A 21,709-nucleotide genomic window follows, 5' to 3' on the forward strand; every position below is an offset into this window, starting at 1 on the left:
TCTTTACATATATGATTATCAATATGTGTATTTCTTACATTTAATGGTACGATCAAAATTATGTGAATTTTGATCTTGACCAGACATTAAGTTAACTAAGTACAAAATAGTTCAAAATTATGATGTGTGGTGTTCAAAGCACCTTATTATATTTGTATATAAATCTTATTGTGACTAATGAGAAAATCAGCGATATTATGTAAGCACCAAAAACCTTTCATTTGATGAATAAATCTGATATGTCTTTTTTATGGTGCATGGTTCATGCAGTTTTACATTAAAGATTGAAACATATGGTTAATTTTCCATTTTAGCGTGATCTCCTCGGGTGCAGAGATCGTGGATTTGATTCCCAGCTGTGTCACACCAACGACTTTTAAATTGGTATTTGGTACTTCTCCGCCAAGCACGTGAAAATTTAGAGTAAGAGCAGAATAACGTGGCTCGACTTTGCCTGTAATATTTTCCTCTGAACGTTTGGAATCCAATTATTTTTTGTAATCAAAGTGAATATTTAACGGTATATTTTTTCGCGTGCAAGTTAATATGTGATAGCAATATAAAAGACACAAAACTCGCACCAAGTAACTTTTCTATGCATCGAAGCACATGCTTGAGGTAGCATATTGTTATATAATGGCCTGGAAAAAAGACAAAGCCTAACTTGGCCATTCTATTTTCTATCTACTAAACCACAAGACACTTTAGTTTTGAATCGTTATTTGCCAACTTGGTTCTTTATATATATGACACCCGTTCATCAGATTTAGACATCTATCCCGTACTGTAGAATTGGTAATATGTGGTAGGATTTGGAATACAGCGGTTACTTCCTTTCGATCGATCGCGCTCTCTGGTTTTATGTATATTGTGTATAGAATTCACATTTATCTATTCTTTTAATTTTTAATTCCTATATTTGGAACTGATTTCCAGCACCGTTGACGTATATAGTGCATCAAACTTTAAATTACTTGTCTTCTATATTTCGTAATTTTGTAAAGATATATAACGATCTCTAGAAATAGCTGTTTACCCTTCTGTTGCGACAGACGACATGCAAAGGAGGACAAGTACGTTTAGTTATGCAGGATGCATTAAGCGTTTCGGGTGCATCAGATTCATAAAGTGTCATTTTATTTTCTATAGCACTGGTAGATACAGCTTCTGCATGGCGGACTGCTAGTCGTCCCTGAGGTAATCATCAACTCCGCAGTCATTTCTTTGGTAATGACATGATTTATAAAATACCTTTCTACGTTGATGAATTTAGAAATTATTTAGAAACTAATGTTCCAACTCCCTGGATTTGGCTATTAACTTTTCTCGCATATTCAAGTGCGATATTTGTCACTGAGTCATTTTCTTAATTCATACATGTATCAGATCTATATATTTATTCGGAGTTTAAGTGCTTGTAATACTTTGAGCTGGACAATTAGCGTTTCCGAGTCATTTTGTTAATTCATACACATTTCAGATCTATTCAACGGAGTTTAAGTGCTTGTAATACTTTGTGCTTGACAAGTAGCATTTCCGAGTAATTTTCTTTAATTCGTAAATATTTCAGATCGATTCATTTGGAGTTTAAGTGTTTGTAATAATTTGTGTTGAACAATTAGCGTTTTCGAGTCATTTTCTTAATTCATACACATTTCAGATCTATTCATTTGGCTTTTAAGTGCTTGTAATACTTTGTGCTGAACAATTAGCGGCGAAGCTAGGTACGAATGAAAGTGGACCCTAATTCTATAAAAGCACGGGGTAAAATTGTAACAGTTATGTTACGACGACGATGTGGACGATCCAGCATACCAGCTTCGTCACTGACATATAGATAGCTACTGTTCCTGTAAAAGATGTAGTGATAATCTTGTGCTTTTGATGTTGAAAAGTGTGCCAAGTTAAAGTCGATTTTTAAACGAAATGAACTTACACGTAAAATCTTATCTGTTGTGGAAAGCTCAGTTTTGCACTTATTTCTTTTATTAGCTTCAAAGCTATATGTGTTCATTGCTCGTTTGCTTAGAAAGTTACGAGTGTGTTGAAAACATGACGTCAATCAGTTAGAAGGTATATTTTTTTTCACAGGAAAAAAAGCGCCAATAAGTATAGTCAAAATAATGGTGGGAAACAACAACTGCATGTTTCGTTCACAATTGTCGTTCTCCAAGTCGTCAGTGTATACATGAATTGTCAGTGTGTACATGGATTGCCAGTGTGTACATGGATTGTCAGTGTATACATGGATTGTCAGTGTGTACATGGATTGTCAGTGTATAAAATTGAGAATGGAAATGGGGAATGTGTCAAAAGAGACAACAACCCGACCATAGAGCAGACAACAGCCGAAGGCCACCAATGGGTCTTCAATGCAGCGAGAAACTCCCGCACCCGGAGGCGTCCTTCAGCTGGCCCCTAAACAAATATGTATACTAGTTCAGTGATAATGGACGTCATACTAAACTCCAAATTATACACAGGAAACTAAAATTAAAAATGATACAAGACTAACAAAGGCCAGAGGCTCCTGACTTGGGACAGGCGCAAAAATGCGGCGGGGTTAAACATGTTTTGTGAGATCTCAACCCTCCCCCTATACCTCTAGCCAATGTAGAAAAAACCGCACAACAGTACGCACAGTAAAACTCAGTATAAGAGAAGTCCGAGTCCGATGTCAGAATAGGAAACAAAAGAAAATAAACAAAATGACAATACTAGTAATACATAAATAACAACAGACTACTAGCAGTTACTGACATGCCAGCTCCAGACCTCTATTAAACTATACATGGATTGCCAGTGTATAAATGGATTGCTAGTGTGTACATGGATTGTCAGTGTGTACAAAAATGTCATGGATTATCAGTGTATACATGGATTGTCATTGTGTACATGGATTGTCAGTGTGTACATGGATTGTCAGTGTTTACATGGATTGTCAGTGTGTACATGGATTGTCAGCATGTACATGGATTGTCAGTATGTACATGGATTGTCAGTGTATACATGGATTGTCAGTGTGTACATGGTTTGTCAATGTGTACATGGATTGTCAGTGTGTACATGGTTTGTCAGCGTGTAAATGGTTTGTCAGCGGTTACATGGATTGTCAGCGTGTACATGGATTGTCAGCGTAAACATGGATTGTCAGTGTGTACACGAATTGTCAGTGTGTACATGGATTGTCAGTACATCTATTATCTCTTTATTTTCATAATCACAACAGCTTGTACAACTAAGCTAAACCTCTCACTGACAGTCGCATAAAATTTCATTATATTGATAACAATGTCTGAACGAAAAAAACCCAGACATAATAGGAAAAAATGTCAAAAATAGGGGTACAGCAGTCAATATTGAAACCTAGACGTTCTGAAGATGTATGAAATATCCCCTGGACGTTGAACAAATTATATTTTATCATATACACAAAGAACATAGCTTGTACTGATGCCTTTCATCTTGTCATTTGCTTGAAGGGCTATTACGGTGTTTCTGAGTATTTCGTCTGAGGCACATCAACTCCGTATCTTAGTTTTTATTTATAATGATTGATTGGGGAGGGCTTCAACGATGTTGCTGTTTACTTCGTCTTAGGCACCTGAACTCCATATCTTAGTTTTCATTTAATGTTTGCTTTATTTGTGTAGAAGCGATTCAACGACGTTTATGTGTACTTCCTCTGAGGCACATGCACTCCATATCTTAGTTTTTTATCAAATTTTTGCCTCATTTGGAAAGAAGGGATTCAACGATGTTTCTATGTACTTCGTCTGAGGCGTTGCACTCCATATCTTAGTTTTTATTAAATGTTTGCTTCATTTGGTAAGAAGGGGTTCAACGACGTTTCTGTGTACTTCGTCTTACGCACACGAACTACATATCTTACGAAAAAGGGGCTTCAACGATGTATATGATATAGGTTATGTCTGAGTCACACCAACTCTATTGCTTTGTTTCATATAAAAGAATGGCCAACGTAGATACAAGTTACTTGTATAAGGGAGGAATAAATTGTACTTCGTACAAAATCATTCTGATTCAAACAAAACATTCTCTGAAATTGGCATCAAGATACTTGATTTCTTGATTGACAACATATTTGTTACGTTTTGAGGACGTGTTTTTCAACAAACAATCTGCATTCCCATGGTAACCAAATGTGCTCCTCTTCTTACCGACTTGTTCCTTTACTCATATGAGGCTAACTTCATACAGAAGCTTCTTATGAAGTGTGAAAAGAAGTTAGCACTATCCTTCAGTTTCACTTTCCGCTATATAGATGATGTCCTCTCACTAAATAATCTAAAGTTTGGTTATTATAAAAATTATGTTGAACGCATCTATCCCATCTAACTTGAAATAGAGGATACAACAGATACAGTTAAGTTTGCCTCAAATTTTGACACATCTAGAAATTGACAATGAGGGTCGTTTGAGAACAAACCTTTACGACAAAAGAGATGATGTTAGCTTCCCAGTTGTGAACTTTTCATTTCTATGTAGCAACATTCCAGCAGCGCCTGCATATGGAGTATATATCTCCCAGTTGATTCGATATTCCAGGGCTTGCGTTTCCTATCATGATTTGCTTGGTAGCGGGTTGCTACAAGGAAGCTTATGAACCAATAGTTCCAAGTGGTGAAGATGAAATCGTCCTTTCGAAAATTTTTACGGACGCCATCACGAGTTGGTTGACCGTTATGGAATATCTGTTTCACAGATGACGACGGATATATTCCAATCGTCGTAACCACAATCCCGTCCGCCTTTCCCGAATGTGACCAACCGAATTAGACTTATCGCCGGGTTGGTACTAATATTAGCAACATATGACGGGTGTCACATGTGGAGCAGGATTTTCTAACCCTTCTAGAGCACCTGAGATCACCCCAGATTTTTGTGGCGTTCGTGTTGCTCAGTCTTTAATTTTCTGTGTTGTGTTTGGTGTAGTTTTGTTTGTCTTTTGTTCCTTTTTTTTTTGCCATGGCATTGTCAGTTTATTTTCAACGTATGAGTTAGAATGGTCCTTTGGTATCTTTTCTCTTTTATAAATTTTGCCGTGAATTTTCTCTTTTGAATTGTTTCAAATTTTTCATGTCGGTGCCTATTATAGCTGTCTATACTGTGGGTTTTTCTCATTTTTAAAGGTCGTATGGTGCTTATATCCACGTCATTTGAACTCTGGTGGATAATTGTTTCATTTGCAATCTTACACCATCTTCTTAGTTTTATAAGGAATAAATATAATAAAGACTTTCGTGTAATAATAAGGAAAACATTACTATTTAATCTTTTTTTCTTAAAAAAAACCACATCAGTTAAAAGCACATCAACCAATAAAAACTAAAATGAGTCGCACAGTTTTATATTTTAAACCAATTTTTAAACTGCAACTATCAAAAGCTATTTTTCACCACAAGATTTGTTTGAAATGAAATTATAATTAAGATATTTAAATCAATTCCAATACCAGCATCTTTCAAAAAAATAAGATGGGAAAAAAAAATTTAAAAAAAGCAGTGCATCATTAACATTGTTACATTGCAACAATAATTGGATCAATCAAAAGTCCCATTTGATAAAGACTTCTTCGGACTTCATTCTCGAGACTTCATTGTAAGGTGGATCGGTTATCTTGAATTTTCTTTGATTAACCTTAACAATGGCAGTTGTATTAACTTTAAATTATATGGCAGTAAATATTTAAAGCATATAGCAACATATATCTAATTATAAAGAGTACTTTTCGACCTTCTGAGTGTCCAGTGTCCTAGATGACGACCAAATTCTTTAATATGGACGGAACCCATTTTTGGCAGTGCCTTTTCCAAATCATGTACCGGTTGAACAGATAAGTTCGTACGTTTCAAGGTTCTCTTTCTCTGCTGTATATCACAATTAATATTTTCTGTTTGTTCTCTCAATTTAGCTAATTCTGTAACGGATTGGAGGCTAGTTGATTTTGAATGGATAGCCTCTAACATTAGTTTATAATATTTTACTGTCCGTAGTCTTGTATCAATGATCATTTTCTCTTTTTCTAAATCGCTTTTAACCTTTTCATATTTTAAGTCTAATTCCTCGTTTAAGTTTTGTTCTATCTGGTCCAGGTATTCGTCCATAACTTTTCGGAAAATTATAATGTTATCTTTTCCAGTTTGAAGTTGTTCGTCCAACCTTTGCAAATTGTGTTTTCTATCATCTGAAAGCTCTTGAGATTCACTTTCAAGAAAGTCTAGTTTCGGATCTAATTCCTTTGTAGTATGACTTCCTTTAATTTCCGGTGCAACTTCTGATATCTGTAGCACTCCTTTATTAAGGAAAAAGCAGGTTCTGTGTTGTATTTTCCCACAAATGTTGCACGTTGTTGTCCAGTCACGAGGACAAAAGAACGCCATGTCCTCTTTTGGATGATGAACGCACTTTTGGTAAGGGAATCTCAGCTTTGTGGCATCTTGTAGATCTGTTGTAGGGTGGTAGATTTTCATTGTGGTGAGCTGACGATGCAAATCCATATGATCCAAGCACAACGCATTTGCACAATATCCACACCACTTCACAGCCTCCCTTGTGCAACCATCATTAAAATGACAAACCTTTTGTTCAATGGCTGGTTCACATAACAGAGTGGAACAAACGGTACCTATCGGTAAGTTTTCTGCGTACGATTTAGCGTTTAGTTTGCCTAATGTTTGGAACACCATCATTTTGCATTCTGGACAATGTATTTCTATTTTCCCCGGGGAATCCTTGATAATTTTCTCCACATATTTTGTCAAACATGGTTCACAAAACGAATGTAAACAAGGAAGACACTTCGGTACACGGACTTGTTTGTCGCAAAGGATGCAGAGTAGAATATCCACCACTTTCGATTTATTATCTGCTTCTGTATCAGTAATGACCGGCTCCTCAGCCACAATATTTACAGGTTCTTCTTTTGGAGGTTCGTCTTTCGGCTTCTTAGACGCCATGTTGGACGTAACCAATGGTAATGATGCATTCTGCCATTTAGGTTTACAGAAATATTGATGAACGATAAAGGTCTATTCGTATTAATGGTTATTTGACTTTAAGTATGTCTCCATTGTAACTTGACGAATCGTTTAAATGTTATCTACATAGTCCTTAGTAATTTAGTAAACGGTTGGTGTTTAAAACAGTAAACCTTTTCTATACCAGACATGAACTAAACTGACATATAATATCACAAAATATATTTTAAATTAACTTAAGGTATTTGATGTTATTCAATATTTGAAAATTACAAAAGGATTAATTATACCTCGTTTCAAGTAACGATGAAATGCATTGGAAATAAATATTTATAACTAAGGTTAATACCTTTTATACCGTTACATTAGCAGTTCATCATTTTTTTTATAAATATATAAAATATCACTTGATATGAATTACAGGTGTGGGGTAAATGCTAATTCGATAGCATCCAAAAGTTTCTGCATTTTCAAGAAGTTATAGAAAGTAGAATATGGTGTATCCTTGAATTAATATTTTGGAATCGCTATTCATTTTATATCAAAATATCTTGTGCACGTTTTCAAACATAGTAGCGATTAAACTGAACATGAGATTCGATATATTCCTGAACCTAAATTGTAGGCAAGGTGAAAATGCATGTATTACTCATGTACTTGATATTGCAGTTTTCACATGATTCAGTTGATGTACATTTGTTGAAATGAGTTCTTTTGTCATTTATCAGGCTCTTTTTCTTTCTTGCTTATATGTCAATATTATTTAATGACAAGATCTCAAAAAGGCTGTTTTTCACATTTTTTTTTATTACTCCTATTGTGTTAGCTCCTAAGTGAGTTCTAATGTTTTACACACACAAATTTTATATATATTGCTTTCAGAACATTTGCCCTTGAGCGTACCTGAAGAAGATTATTCTAGAAACATATTTACACACGGGAGTTGTTTCATACGTATCTGTTTTCTTTTTTATCATGAATAAACGGTGAAACAACGAAATAAAAACATGTTTTCTTAGTCTGACATTTTCTACATGACCTTTACCATTATAATTCTATAATGATCGGTAATACTTGTTTTTGCTATTTTTTTATATATAAATCAGGCCGCTGTTTCTCTCTTTTGAACTCTTCACACTGGACCAGACTGGGTCAAACTGGTGACTTTCAATAGCTTAAAATACAGTATGGGTTTTGCTCATTGTTGAAAGCCATACGGTGATTCTATTAATTTTCGTATCTTTGTCCTTGGGTCTTTATGGATAGTTATCTCATTGGCAATCATACTTTTAGATAAATATTTAATGATTGCCAGGAATAATCTTTCTTGATCTTTCATAGGGAAAGTATGGACAAGATTTAATACAGCAATATTGGGAAAGTCTTAAAAAGTATAATTACAAATAATTGGGCGTTTTGGTAAAAAAAAATATGTAACTGAAAAATTAGCATGTTGTTAATAAAAATGTATACGTAGAGATAAGAGACACTGTATTACTTATTTGTTTTTCGTTCATTTTTTTTGTACATAAATTAGTCCGCTAGTTTTCTCGTTTGAATTGTTTTACATTTGTCGTTTCGGGGGGTTTTATAGCTGACTATGCGGTATAGGCTTTGCGGTAACCTATAGTTGTTAATTTCTGTGTCATTTGGTCTCTTGTGAAGAGTTGTCTCTTTGGCAATCATACCACATCTTTTTTATCTATACCAACAATAATTTGTCGTAAATCAGGAGCCTCGTCAGCGCTAGCCCGATATAGCTCTGACGGCTCCTGACGGCAGAGCAATGTAAAAGGCAGTGTTTGGCTTACGTGAACTTTCACTCTTTTTACTATAGGGAATATGGTGACGATAGCCTTTTTAAAATCTAATCGTGAAATTTCGATTTAGATCATATTAAGATAGAGGTCTTATAGTTTTACGTCGTTGGATTGTTGTCTTATTTCGTATTCACAACATTTTCTTCCATCTATATCCCGAAATAAAAATCATGGAAATCAATTACTTCACTGCACAATGATGCTTCGAATTCGTTTTCACATCTAAAATTTTATCTGTTCGACGCATTCCTAACGTATTTTGGACCAAGACTCTAAGCTTAACAATAATCAATGGTTAAGACAAAAATAAAATAATAAAAATTTCCGAATATTTCTACATAATTTAAATAAAAATCTCGTAAGGCATTCAAATATTTTCAGTTTTGAGCAAATATAGTGCATTCTGGTGCTCATTAGTGCTGCACAAGCTGAAACAAGGAATTAAAGAGTCGATTTTGATAGTGATGTACCCTTAAATAGGTTGGTTTTAGATCTGATGGGTGGTGGTACTGGTGCTAGTTTGTATGCTGATATCTCCCGTCTTTGTAGCGATCCCATTTTATTAATTTGTTTGAAGTATTCTGCGTAGGTTGTAATTGATATTTCAAAAGTTTTGGCTTTTCTTTTGAAGGTATGGATATCACCTTCTACATTTTTAGTTTGGTCCCTAAGCTGCGACATTTCCGTTATTGCTTGGGTATCTGGCGAGTGTATGGTTATGTTTTCCATCAGGTTTTGATAGTGAACAACAGTCCTTAGTTTAATTTCCGCTTTATCTCGTTCTTCTTCTAAATCTATTCGTGTGCGCTCGTAAATCTCCGTAAGTTCGTCATGAAGGTCATCTTCAAGCTGGTCAAGGTGATCGTTGATGTTTTGTCGTATGGTAGAAATACTTTCACGACCTAACCTCAGCTGTAACTCAAGTTCATCAAGATTTTTTATTCGGTCATCAGAAATTTCTTCTGCTTCTTCACGTAACGCATCTAGTCGTTTCTTTAAAGTTTTAGCATGTTTACTGTCTTTTACTTTAGCTGCAGCGATCGGAAGTGGTACGACACTTCCTTTCTGATTGTCGCATATCTTGTGCAACATCTTACGGCACACATGGCAGCACGGAGTCCATTCCTCTTTACAAAATAAATGCAGATCTTCTTTCTTGTGAAAATGACATTTTTGATAAGGGAACATTAAAGTGTTTGATTTTCCACTAATGTCATCTAGGCTCACCGTTGGATGGCGCTGTTTTATTGAAGTTAATTGTTTGTGATATTGAACATGCTCTTCACAAAATGCAAGTGCACAGTAACCACACCAAGACACTGCTTTATTTAAATCACTGTTACATACATTACAAAGTCTAGTCCTTGCTGCCTTTTTGCTAAGAACCGTTGAAATAAGCGTACTTGTAGGCAGAGATTCTATATATTCCCGGGCATTAATTCTGTTCCTTGATACAAGAACTACAGCATGACATAATGGACACGTGATCGTTGTTGTTTTCGAACGGTCAATCAATTTTTTTACATATGTTTCTAAGCAAGATTCACAAAAAGAATGCAAACATGGCAATATTTTTGGCATTCGCATATTCTCGGAACAGAGTGGACATTTGACTAGAAGGAACTGAGCCTCTTTTTGGTCATGAGATGGTCCGTTGAGTTCAAGATCTAACGAAACTTCAGTCGTTGCACGTGATAATGATGTGCCACTTCTTTCTCCGTCAGTTCTAGGGGAATTATCCTTGCTATTTATATCACCATTTAATTTTGAATCTTTTGATTCTTCTACATTTTCGTTTACACTAGGATTTCTCGTTTGTTCCGTGTTCCCATCATCTCTCGTTTCACTTGGTTCTTCACTATTTTTTTCTGGTGGATCTTGTGTATTTCGGGATTCAGCATTTTGACTGGATGTTCTGAACTGTTGCAGCTCTGCTCCGTCATCTTGTTGTCTACCAGTGACTTGCTCATATAGATTGTTTTCCAAATGATCTGCTACTGTTTCTTGATGATTAAGAACAATATCTTGCTGTTCTCCATCAGCCATTATTAATAGCTTATTACAATATTTTATATCCGTTAAAGAGAAACAGTATTTACCGGATCTTAAGAGCAGATCATGGGTATGAGGAACTGTTTAGGTAATTACAAGACCCTTCAATTGAATTTCCGAAAAAAAACCAACTATATTTGATTTCAATTTAAGACAAAAATGCATTTATACATAATGTATTTTGTCGACAGAAACGTGTAGATATACTTCTTAAAAAAAATAAAACAAATTTTAACTTCCTCTAACGACCCTCTTTAGTATCCATTAGTAATATGTCGTCAAAAACAAGGTACTATCAAGAACAAAAATATTTTCAAAACTATTTTCCATTTCAGTAATTAATTAGAACAAAGGTATTTAATTGTTTTATTTCAAAACAGGTCTGAATGCAAGTTAAATCGACAAAGACAGAAAATATAGTTTTATTGCATTTCAATGTTACGGATAATAAACTTAACCGTTAAAAATCTAATACGATTTCAAGCAACTAAATACTGTACACTAACTTATGTTTTTCGAGCAATTTATTGACACGATTTTTGTGAGTAGTAAAATGAATATAAATCAGCATAAATAAGCCAAAATCTTCTTTTGTAATCAATACGTCAACAAACAAAGAAACCATGAAGTATATATCGAAGCAAAATTGGCTGGAAAGACCTCATAGTAAACATGAGTTCGTGTACAGTATATTGTGACCAAACTAAAAGTCGCTTCTCATATTCATGATTTTGGACTTTAGCTTAATATTTACAGTTCTGCCATTTTGGACTTAAATTCATTGTGTTAAATTATTCATTTTATTTACTTTAGCTTAATATTTACATTTCTTATCCATACCTTTTTCTCAACATGTTTTGATTTGTTACTTAGTAATTTGAAATTCTCAGTTTGGACATTGAGTGCATAGGCGGATCCTGGTTGATTATATAGGGAATCACTGAAGCATGACTGGAGCGGGCCCCCCCTTAGGTCAGTCAGCGGGCCTCCCCTCTGGATCCGCCACTGGAGTGACATGTTTTAATCTGTCACCTACAGTGACAGTTTACCTAATTCATAATTCATAACTGTAATCATCATAATCAGATTATTACTTTACATGTATTCTTCCAAGTTCTAAAAATAGTATAATCTGTGACAGTAAACAATATCACTCAGATTAGTTGTTATTTGATATGTTTATACTTGTCAATTCAATTTTGTATAAATACTTTTTGTAATTTTGATGTAGAAGATTGGACTCGGGGACTTTACACTGAACACAGTCCATCCGAAATTAAAGTATTCCATGCTGAATTCTTGAATTATTCATCGCGGGTTCCAGAGTCTCAAGCGTTTTTCAGACCCAGAGTTGTCATTGTCATTCAGAGTATTCGTTCGTTGAGTGATCAGGCACATCACACAGTTCAGTGACAAGAGGCCATTCAGTCAGGCTCTTGTTACACAATCCTTCAATTTCCCCCCAGTGGCAGTATCTTGATGAATGAACCTTCATCACCAAAATATGCATAATATCTATATAACACGATGAACACGAGGAGTTTTAAAGGAGATGCTGGACTTTACTGCTTACCTCGCTGGAGCACATGAGCGTCAAAACATACAAAATATTGTTTAAAAATAGTAATTATTGAATTTCCTTTCGATGTTCGGTTGTCTTCTTTTATTATCCGTTTATGTTGTTCATGACCTATTTGAAGTTGCGCGTCTCGAACGCACCCTGTGAAGCCTCGCGTCTCGGCACCCGATGAAGCTATCTCCACGTGTTGTGCGTACAGCAATTCATACCTTGTACGTTTATCAGTTTATTTCGATGCTTAATCTTGGAATCATTAGTAAACAGGACCATTTAAATACATTGTTGTGTTCATAAAGCTGTTCCCGGTTTACATTTAGGATAATTTATTTAATCGACAATTCTACTGATGTTGTATATCTGTATGTTGAATCCGTACTTTCCGGAACTGTTGTATTGCCTTGTCCGTGATTGGTGTGATTATTACTTGTATCAGCCTCTTTTTGTGTTTGAATCCAAAGTAAAAGGATCATAATTTGAAAGCTCTTCGTTTTATTTATATTATACTTGTCTCTAGTCCCCCAAACCTAAGTCAGGTATATTACATGGTGGAGAACCCTAAAATCGAACAATTGGTACCTGATATATACAAGATGAACATATGAAACATTAAAATGAAGCCTTGAAATAATTGTCAACAGTAGAAAACACGTGTTTTGACTCCTCACGTTACGTGAGGACAGAAAATGGCCGTCGATGTGTACTTGGAAAAGATCCCAGAGGGGCTGGTCAGAAGTTTAAGCTTAAACAAGCAGGGCCGTATATTATTCATCGCATAGACAGTCCTCATCTTTATTCGTTAATGGAACCCAAAACAAACAAAGTTATTCCACAACCAGTTCACATTAACCGTTTAAAGCCAGCTTATATTCGCGTACCAAATCCATGTGAATATTTTATAGATCGTGTCATAAGCAAACAAGACACCGTGGATACAGCGTCAACAAGTCGTGATAATTCAACAACTGACAAATCTAGCACAAACACCGACGAAGCTCCAGAAGTGCCAAATCTACGGCGATCAACAAGACAGAGACAAAAACCTGTTCGCTTTAGAGATGACAGTTTCGTTACTTTATCAGGCACCGATACAAGTTCTGCGTCAGACGGGACATTATTGAAAGTGAAAAGATTTTTAGCAAAGAAAAATCACGATGGAAATATTCGTTACCTTGCACATTTAATTGGGGAACCGGCACAGAACGCTATCTGGATCGATGAAAATCAGTTAGGACCGAAGGCGCGTGCCTTATTAAAGTCAAGACCACCTCCAGTTATACCATAGATTTATGTCTGTGAGATTTATCTCATGACATCGCAATAAAAAGGCTGCATGTATATGAAACATTTTGCTGTGAGATTTATCTCACGCATATCGGACATATCGAAAGTTACAAAACACGATTTACTATTTGATTACTGTTAAAAATTTACCTGAACTGTTTTGAAGATACATTTTGAAGATACATTTTATTGATACATTTTATTTATGTGTTAACAATTTTATGATTAGTACATACCATTTATTGCAAACATATGTTCAAAGATGTTTTTTTTTGTCACAGAACTGTTATTTTTTTTCTTCTAATTTGAATATTACGGTATATAAAGTTTTGAGAAAAGTATTTTCATTTTGAGAACTTCCATTTTACAATTTTTATAAAACTTTCTGTTTCGGCTCATTAAGACAGTTAATTTGTTTAATTGTTAAAAGATTTAAACGGAACAGTTAATTATTTTCTGAAATACACTGAGTGCGAAAATACCGTCAAAGTTCACTATGTTAATGATTTTTTTTTGTTGGTCCACATGTACATATGTTGATTAGACTAGATAGGACAGCTATATTATAGGATTTCTTGTTGTATTTTTAAGTAGTTGAGTTTCTAATGGTTAGTTTTTTTTTGTATACCTCAACATGTGAAATATTTTGAAAAATCATAGAGGTAGAAGTTAAAGTTTTGAAATGAAGTACGGAGATACTTAAATTTACTTGTTAGTAAATATTAATGAAGATTTGTTTCGGTATGATAACGAACGTTATGTATGACTGATTGGATGGAAATCTGAGCATTACATTTTTTAAATCTGTCTGTGTACAGTAAGAAAAGAAATCTGATTTGTGTGTTAGTGGTGCAAGAGATGACTCAGAAATAACTCTGGTTGATAGTCTTGTTCTGCTGAAATTTATTTGTTTCACTTTATTGTTTTATTTACTCGAGAGCATGTGTGTATGATAGGGATGGTATACCGTGAAAGTCGGCGCAATAGTAGATTTTTTTTTTCTCTTAGTGTAACCTATAAATTTTGTTCATTATAAGGTGTATCTAACCATTAGCCAGGAGCAGGGACTCCACTGAATCTAATCTCGTACTGTATATCTACCACTTTTTAACAAGCACACTAAAATTCAGTAAAATGATGATATGCTATACTTTATAAGATTTCGCTACATCTTATTTATGTTGAAGTTAAAGAGTAACCAGCATTTGGTCATACGTATGTTGAAGTTATTTACATGTCTACGAACATGAGAAATATAAAACTAGTAATAGTAAAAGATGATGAAGCTTAAAGGTGCCTGTTATTTTGTATGTTGTATTGTCATATATAAATGAAAACTTGATTTTTGTTGGGGTACGAATTCAACATTTTCGAAAAATATGGGAATTTTTCATTTTTGGGCGGGGATGTTGTATATCTGTATGTTGAATCCGTACTTTCCGGAACTGTTGTATTGCCTTGTCCGTGATTGGTGTGATTATTACTTGTTTCAGCCTCTTTTTGTGTTTGAATCCAAAGTAAAAGGATCATAATTTGAAAGCTCTTCGTTTTATTTATATTATACTTGTCTCTAGTCCCCCAAACCTAAGTCAGGTATATTACACTGAATAATCCCTTCAGTAGGACATCATCAGATCAGAGAGACCATGCATAAATAGGCAAAAATAGAGTTCATTTGCATCTTGATAAATGAAACAACTGAAGCAGCATTAAGGTAGCAACATTGGAATCCTGATATTTCAATGAAGAAATTAAAAAAAAGAGTAAGCTAGAGTACATTTTAACGCTCGTATTGAATTATAGTCCATAAATTATACTAAGATGTCTGACAAAAATCAAACTCATATAGAACAGATTAAGAAAATATAAAAAAAAAACATACAAAAAATATTACACAGAAAATTAAATATTCAATGAAACTAACCAAACTAAATAGCAAGGTTGAAACTTTGGTGTTTCAGTTCTTGCTCCACCACCACTTGTGACAACCGTAATGAGACTCACGAAGTAGACTTCAGGTGACAATATAACGTATGACAATCATTTCATCATGTACGCTAGCTAGGATATTCGCTTGTGATATATTGGTTGTCATCTATGAAACATATTAATATATGTTCCACAAAAAGAAAACAGTTAGAACCATAAGGCTTGTTTGCGTCCATTTGGAACACAATCGTATAAATGCTAATTAACGGCCCTACGATGACCTAAAGTTGTTCACATCATTTTGTTCTTTAGTTTTTGTCTCGCCTATGACAAAATTCGAAAAATGCGAGACATAGGGATTATTATCCAGCGACGGCGGCGGTGGCGGCGTAAACTATTTTTACACAGCTTTATGTTTCAGAAGGTAGAAGACCTATATGCTTCATACCTGGTTTGCAGATGCCTTGTGTAACGACGTTTCCGTCTGTTATATGTCCATTGTTCCTGACCTCATTATCATGGTTCAGAGACCTCTTGAATAAAAATACATTTTTTTTGTAATGTGAAATACTCACTTATTGTGAGTTATATGATACCTATATTTGATATATATATGGCTTCATGTCTGTCAGACAGGGTTCGCCTGACGTCCACCTCATTTCATGGATCAGTGATCAAGGTTAAGTTTTTATTGGTCCGTATCTCAGATATTGTAAGCAATAGGCCCACTATAGATAGTGCATTGAATTATCATTGTAAAGTGTACATGTCCGACTGGTAGGTTTCATCTGACATTGACCTCATTTTCATGGTTCATTGGCCAATGTTCATTTTTCAAGGTTTTGTCCGTTTATCAGATACTATGAGTAATAGGTCAACTTTATTTTGTGTATGGAATGATTGCATTTTGTATATATTGTTTGGTAGGGTTTATCTGACCTTTACCTTATTTTTATGGTTCATTGGTCAATTTTTAATTTTCACAATTATGTCTGTTTCTCAGATACTATAAGCATTGACGCAAGGTGTATATATCTATTTGGCAGGGTTCATTTGACCTTGACCTTATTTACATTGATATTTGGTACTGTTAAGGTTATGTGTTACTTGTAGTAAAACCTTCATATTACACACTTTCAATATAATTTCATTCATGATAAGTAAAGCAGGCAAGACATTTCAGCGTATGCACTCTTGTTATGGATAGTTGTCTCTTTGGCATTATCACTATATTTCATTGTTTTTTATTTATAAATGTTATATGCAGCATAAGTCAATTGTTAAATACATGTACATTTTTCGTATTTACATCGAGTGAATTGCTCTTCACATAGAGACCACGTTCTTAACATCTGATGAATTTTTTGTTATTCTCTTAGACTGTCAAAAACTGCATATTATATCATAAAAACATTTCTTCTGCTTTTTAGTAATAAAGGGAAATTTAATCTGACTCTCTGTAGACTTAACAATAAACACAATAAATAATGCTATGCTAGTAGTCCTTTGTTCATTAATGTATCATTGTCATTTTGCTTAGTTTGAAATTTCATTTGTTACCTATTCTGACATCGGACTCGGACTTCTTTTAAACTGAATATTTACTGTGCGTATTGCTATGTGTTTCTTTATTCCACATTGGCTAGAGGTATAATAGGGGGAGGGTTGAGATCTCACAAAACATGTTTAACCCCGCCGCATTATTGCGCCTGTCCCAAGTCAGGAGCCTCTGGCCTTTGTTAGTCTTGTATGTTTTTTTTTAATTTTAGTTCATTTATATGTTTTGGAGTTTAGTGTGACGTCCATTTTCACTGAACTAGTACACAATTTTATTTAGGGGCCAGCTGAGGACCACCTCCGGGTGCGGGATTTTCTCGCTACGTTGAAGACCCATTGGTGGCCTTCGGCTGTTGTCTGCTCTTTGGTCGGGTTGTTGTCTCTTTGACATATTTCCCATTTCCATTCTCAATTTTATTGATAATTTATTGTCGATAATTAATCAAGTCTTGATTGGGGTTCTAGTTTCTAGTTGTGTGTACTTTTGATGAGCAAGCAAACGGTTGTAGATAAAGAGACCAGTATATTATGCCATGTAAATTTGCGTAAAAGAAAAATCCTGAAAGATGTCAACTGTAACTACGGTGAAGGTTATTTCGATGCTAAGAATCCTGACTGCACCCTCTTCTAAACCAGGATAAGGAGAAATAGATCGAGAAGACCGTTTGTACAACACAATTGTATACGATGAACAGCTTTAAAGGATTATAATTAAAGCAAGAAGAACGCTAAGCACTGGAGTATGCCCTTTAGTCAGTGGTGACTACTAAATTTGTTAGACATTAAACCTATGTATTCATTTAGGAAATTAGTATATGTGACGAATACAAAACAATTATTCATGCTTTTTTATTCGAGCTTTTTTTTCCCCGCGAAGATTTCAATGAGTTTTCCGGGATTTAATATTTTTTTTACATCGGTGATCCCTATGAAGTATAAGACCGTGTCCTCAGTACCAAATAAGAAACCATTTCATAACTACTAAATGAATAAGATGTTTGATAAGCAGTAAACCAGGAACTCAAGTAGCGAGAATTACCATGGGAACATGCAAAATGATCACTATAGTGTATACTTTTGCTTTACTATGTAACAAAATGCTCTTTACGTCATTTGGTAGATAGTTGTTTCATTGGCAGCCATACCACGTCTTCTTATTCTTTATGTAATGCGTTAAAACATTCATGGTCCTACATCCTATTGATACTAAAGGCCTTCATTTACGTCATTTGGTAGATAGTTGTTTCATTGGCAGCCATACCACGTCTTCTTATTCTTTATGTAATGCTTTAAAACATTCATGGTCCTACATCCTATTGATACTAAAATTTAAGCATTGCTCAAGGTCATGGTTATCTCAGACTTCTTTACACTAAAGCTGTTGGATGTGTACTCATTTTAGTGCGAGTGAACATGGCTGTGATTTGTAAGTTTGAATTGCTGTGAACTAGCTTTCAGTAACTGCGACTACTCAGAGATCGGTACTTTGTGTCTTTTGTCTTTTATTTTGATAAGTCAAATCCTAATTTTACAGTTTGTTATGTTGTGTTGGTACACCACTGTCCATATTTTTTAAGGGGGGAGGGGGTAGCGGTATGGATTTTGCCAGTTGTGGAAACCCGTAATGTGTATGACCTTTAATTTTTCACATCTTTTTCTTTTGGTATTAATAAATATTTGTCCCATTGGAAATCATACCACATTCGTTAACTATTTTAGTCAGTCATGTGTGCATGTTGTATAGTTGTGTCATTTTCATTTTATTTTTATTTTACCACTGGTATCTTGAAATACATTTTCTCTTTTTGCAGAAAAAATATATAAAAAGAAAAGAAAAAAGTCTAATAATTGTTTTATAGCTAATACATATTTAGTATTACAAATATTAACATACTGAGAATTTTAAAGAAAAGAAAATGTTAAAATATATTTGTAACACCACAATGTTAAAGTGCAAATATTCTACTGCTGTGATATTCGTGGAGATATGTTGAACTTTACACCCGCTCGAGGTGATGACATTTTGGACAAAACGCTCATTTGACGTGATGGTGACTGGGAATTTCGTAATCTAGAATATTTAGGCGCAACTACTCCGATCTTGAAAATGTTTTTAAAAGTCTCGTGACTAAGACTAACTTGTATGGCAATCTTTTGAAGTTTATATTTATCGAGTCTTAACTCATCTTCCAATCGATGCGCATTGTGTCGAATATCCGCCAAATTAGAAAGCGATTGTATGTTGGAAGCATCTTTTAGAACAACTGAAAGCATGGTTTTATACATCAAAGAAGTTTGGTGTTTCATGTCAACTATATTAGCCTCGCGCTCTAGTTCCTTCAATTTTTCACTATGCATGTTGTCTAACTCGTTACACAGTTGTTGTTCCAGATTATCTAATTGTTTGTTGATCTGAATACGGAACTCTTTGATGTTTTCTTTTTCCAAAATCACTTGCTTGTTCATGGTTTCGATATTGCTTAAAATGTCCTGTCTCATCTTCTCTGTGTGTGTCGATATGGATTCTAGTTTTCGTTTCAAGTTAGTAATTTCGCTGTGAGTTTTGATGGTTGACGTGTCGTATTCGATCAGACAAGTGTTGCACATTCCATGGAGTCGTTTGGAGCATATATTACAACAAATGTTCCAATGGTCATTACAAAATAACTTCATGTCCTCTTTTTCATGATATTTACACTTCTTAGATGCAAATCCAATATCCGGGTTCTTAATGACTTCATCGACATCAAAGACGGGATGTCGGTTGCTAGTCAACGAGAGGTGGTATTCTAAATGTTCATCGCAGAGAGTCTGCGCACAATACGCACACCAGTTATCGGCCTTAGTGTCACGTCCATGTTGTTTGCAGCGTTTACATTTTTTCTGATGTAAATCTTTCTTACTTAGAAGTGACGAAACTAACGTACTGACGGGTAAACCTTCAGCAAAGGTTTTTGTGTCGTCTGAAGCCCTTGGTACAGATATATGGTACTCACAGGTTGGGCATACCACGTGCATGTTAGTCGATTGCGCCTTTTCTTGTTTTATGTGCTTCGTAATACAGGTTTCACAAAACGTATGCAGACAGGGCAAATGCTTCGGTGAACACATATCTTGTTTACAAAGGTTACATACCACAAGGTCATTCACCTCTGCAGGATCCATGTTGTCATCTTGAGATGTAGTCGATTTCTTTCTGGAATCTTTTTTCTTTCCTTTCCCCAGATCTTGTGTTTTAGCCGATCCTTTTTCCAATTTAGTAGTTTTGGGCAACTTTTCACTCTGTTTGATAACGTCATTCTTCTTAGCATTAGACATCTTTCTGATGACTTAAATCTTAACAGCCAGATAACGTACTATTGAATGCCAGTACTGTTGTAAAATCACTCCACTGCTTTAAAGTGAAAGTGTTACATTACTTTGTCGCCAATGATTTAAAAAGTATCTTAATATATTAATTTCTTTAGTTAATACTTATGTATTGTTCTTTGTCAGAGGCACTGGATGCCCCATTTCATTTCAATAGACAAGTAGTCTAACACAATGGAAAACGTTAACTTTCTGTGTATACATAGTAATGTATAGAAAGGTTATGTTGTCCTATGTTTAAAGCATTGACCGTGTCGTTAAACATGATGTATTCAATTGTTCCGAACAAGCCTACTCGCGTCATTCATTTTTAAAGAAAGAAATATTTGTTGAAATATGAGATGCGTGAATAAAATTGATAAAGGATATATTAAAGTTCTTCTATTTCGGAATTATGTTTAAGAAACGTAATGCATTTCGATATAAGAAAATAATATTAAAACGGCTATTTCTTTTTATGTTTCTCGTCAGCGTCTCTCAGACTGAATGAAATAATAAATTTCTAAACTTTAGATATAGTACAAGTTGTTGGTTTTTATGTCCTGTTTAAATGGTGGATTTGACATGGATATTGGACGTTTTTTATGGGATTCGTGTTGTTCGGTCTTTATTTTCTATGTTGTTTTGTCTTTTCGTCGTTTTGTTATTGTCTTTGCCATGGCGTTGTCAGCATGTCTTTATCTTATAGGTTTGAATATTCCTTTGATGTCTTCCGCCCGTCTCCTATAGGACTCCTGTATATTACTATGAATATTCTGTGAAGTGTAGTTGTTTTTATTTCTTGTCCTGTGGTCTTTGGTGTAAAGTTGTCATGTTGGCAATCATACCCTATCTCTTTGTTTATATTAATTACCTTATGCTGTAACTACCTTACATGTATGATTCATTTCATTAGTATCCATCACTTTGACAAACAACAATTGAGACATTCCAAATGTTATTTCTCAATAATTTGATTTTGGATGTAACACGTCTTCTGACTGACTGAAAGTTTCTTGTCTATCAGCTCATAGAAATAATTTTGTCATGTGACCGTGACGTTATCAATGTTTTTTCATGATTTATTCCTTAAAAATGGAATTTAGAATTAAATTATAAGGAATGACTGTAATATTTGTTCT

At 34.6% G+C, this 21,709-nt stretch overlaps 2 protein-coding genes and 1 long non-coding RNA gene across 3 annotated transcripts in view; all 3 read right to left on the bottom strand.

Moving 5' to 3' along the window:
* The window catches only part of LOC127729452 (uncharacterized), a 140,395-nt gene that overhangs the window by 26,798 nt on the left and 91,888 nt on the right, over positions 1-21,709 (bottom strand). The gene's annotated exons all lie outside the window — the stretch shown is intronic.
* On the bottom strand, positions 9,129-10,934 carry LOC127729441 (E3 ubiquitin-protein ligase TRIM36-like). The gene has a single exon (XM_052237271.1). The coding sequence runs from the start codon at positions 10,865-10,867 to the stop codon at positions 9,263-9,265; it is 1,605 nt and encodes a 534-aa protein (XP_052093231.1). The 5' UTR covers positions 10,868-10,934; the 3' UTR covers positions 9,129-9,262.
* LOC127729442 (E3 ubiquitin-protein ligase TRIM33-like) lies at positions 19,056-20,774 on the bottom strand. Its single transcript, XM_052237272.1, has one exon. It carries the CDS (start codon positions 20,535-20,537, stop codon positions 19,182-19,184), a length of 1,356 nt encoding a protein of 451 aa, XP_052093232.1. The 5' UTR covers positions 20,538-20,774; the 3' UTR covers positions 19,056-19,181.

The sequence above is a fragment of the Mytilus californianus genome, unplaced genomic scaffold (assembly GCF_021869535.1).
Source record: "Mytilus californianus isolate M0D057914Y unplaced genomic scaffold, xbMytCali1.0.p SCAF_2, whole genome shotgun sequence".
NCBI lineage: Eukaryota > Metazoa > Mollusca > Bivalvia > Mytilida > Mytilidae > Mytilus > Mytilus californianus.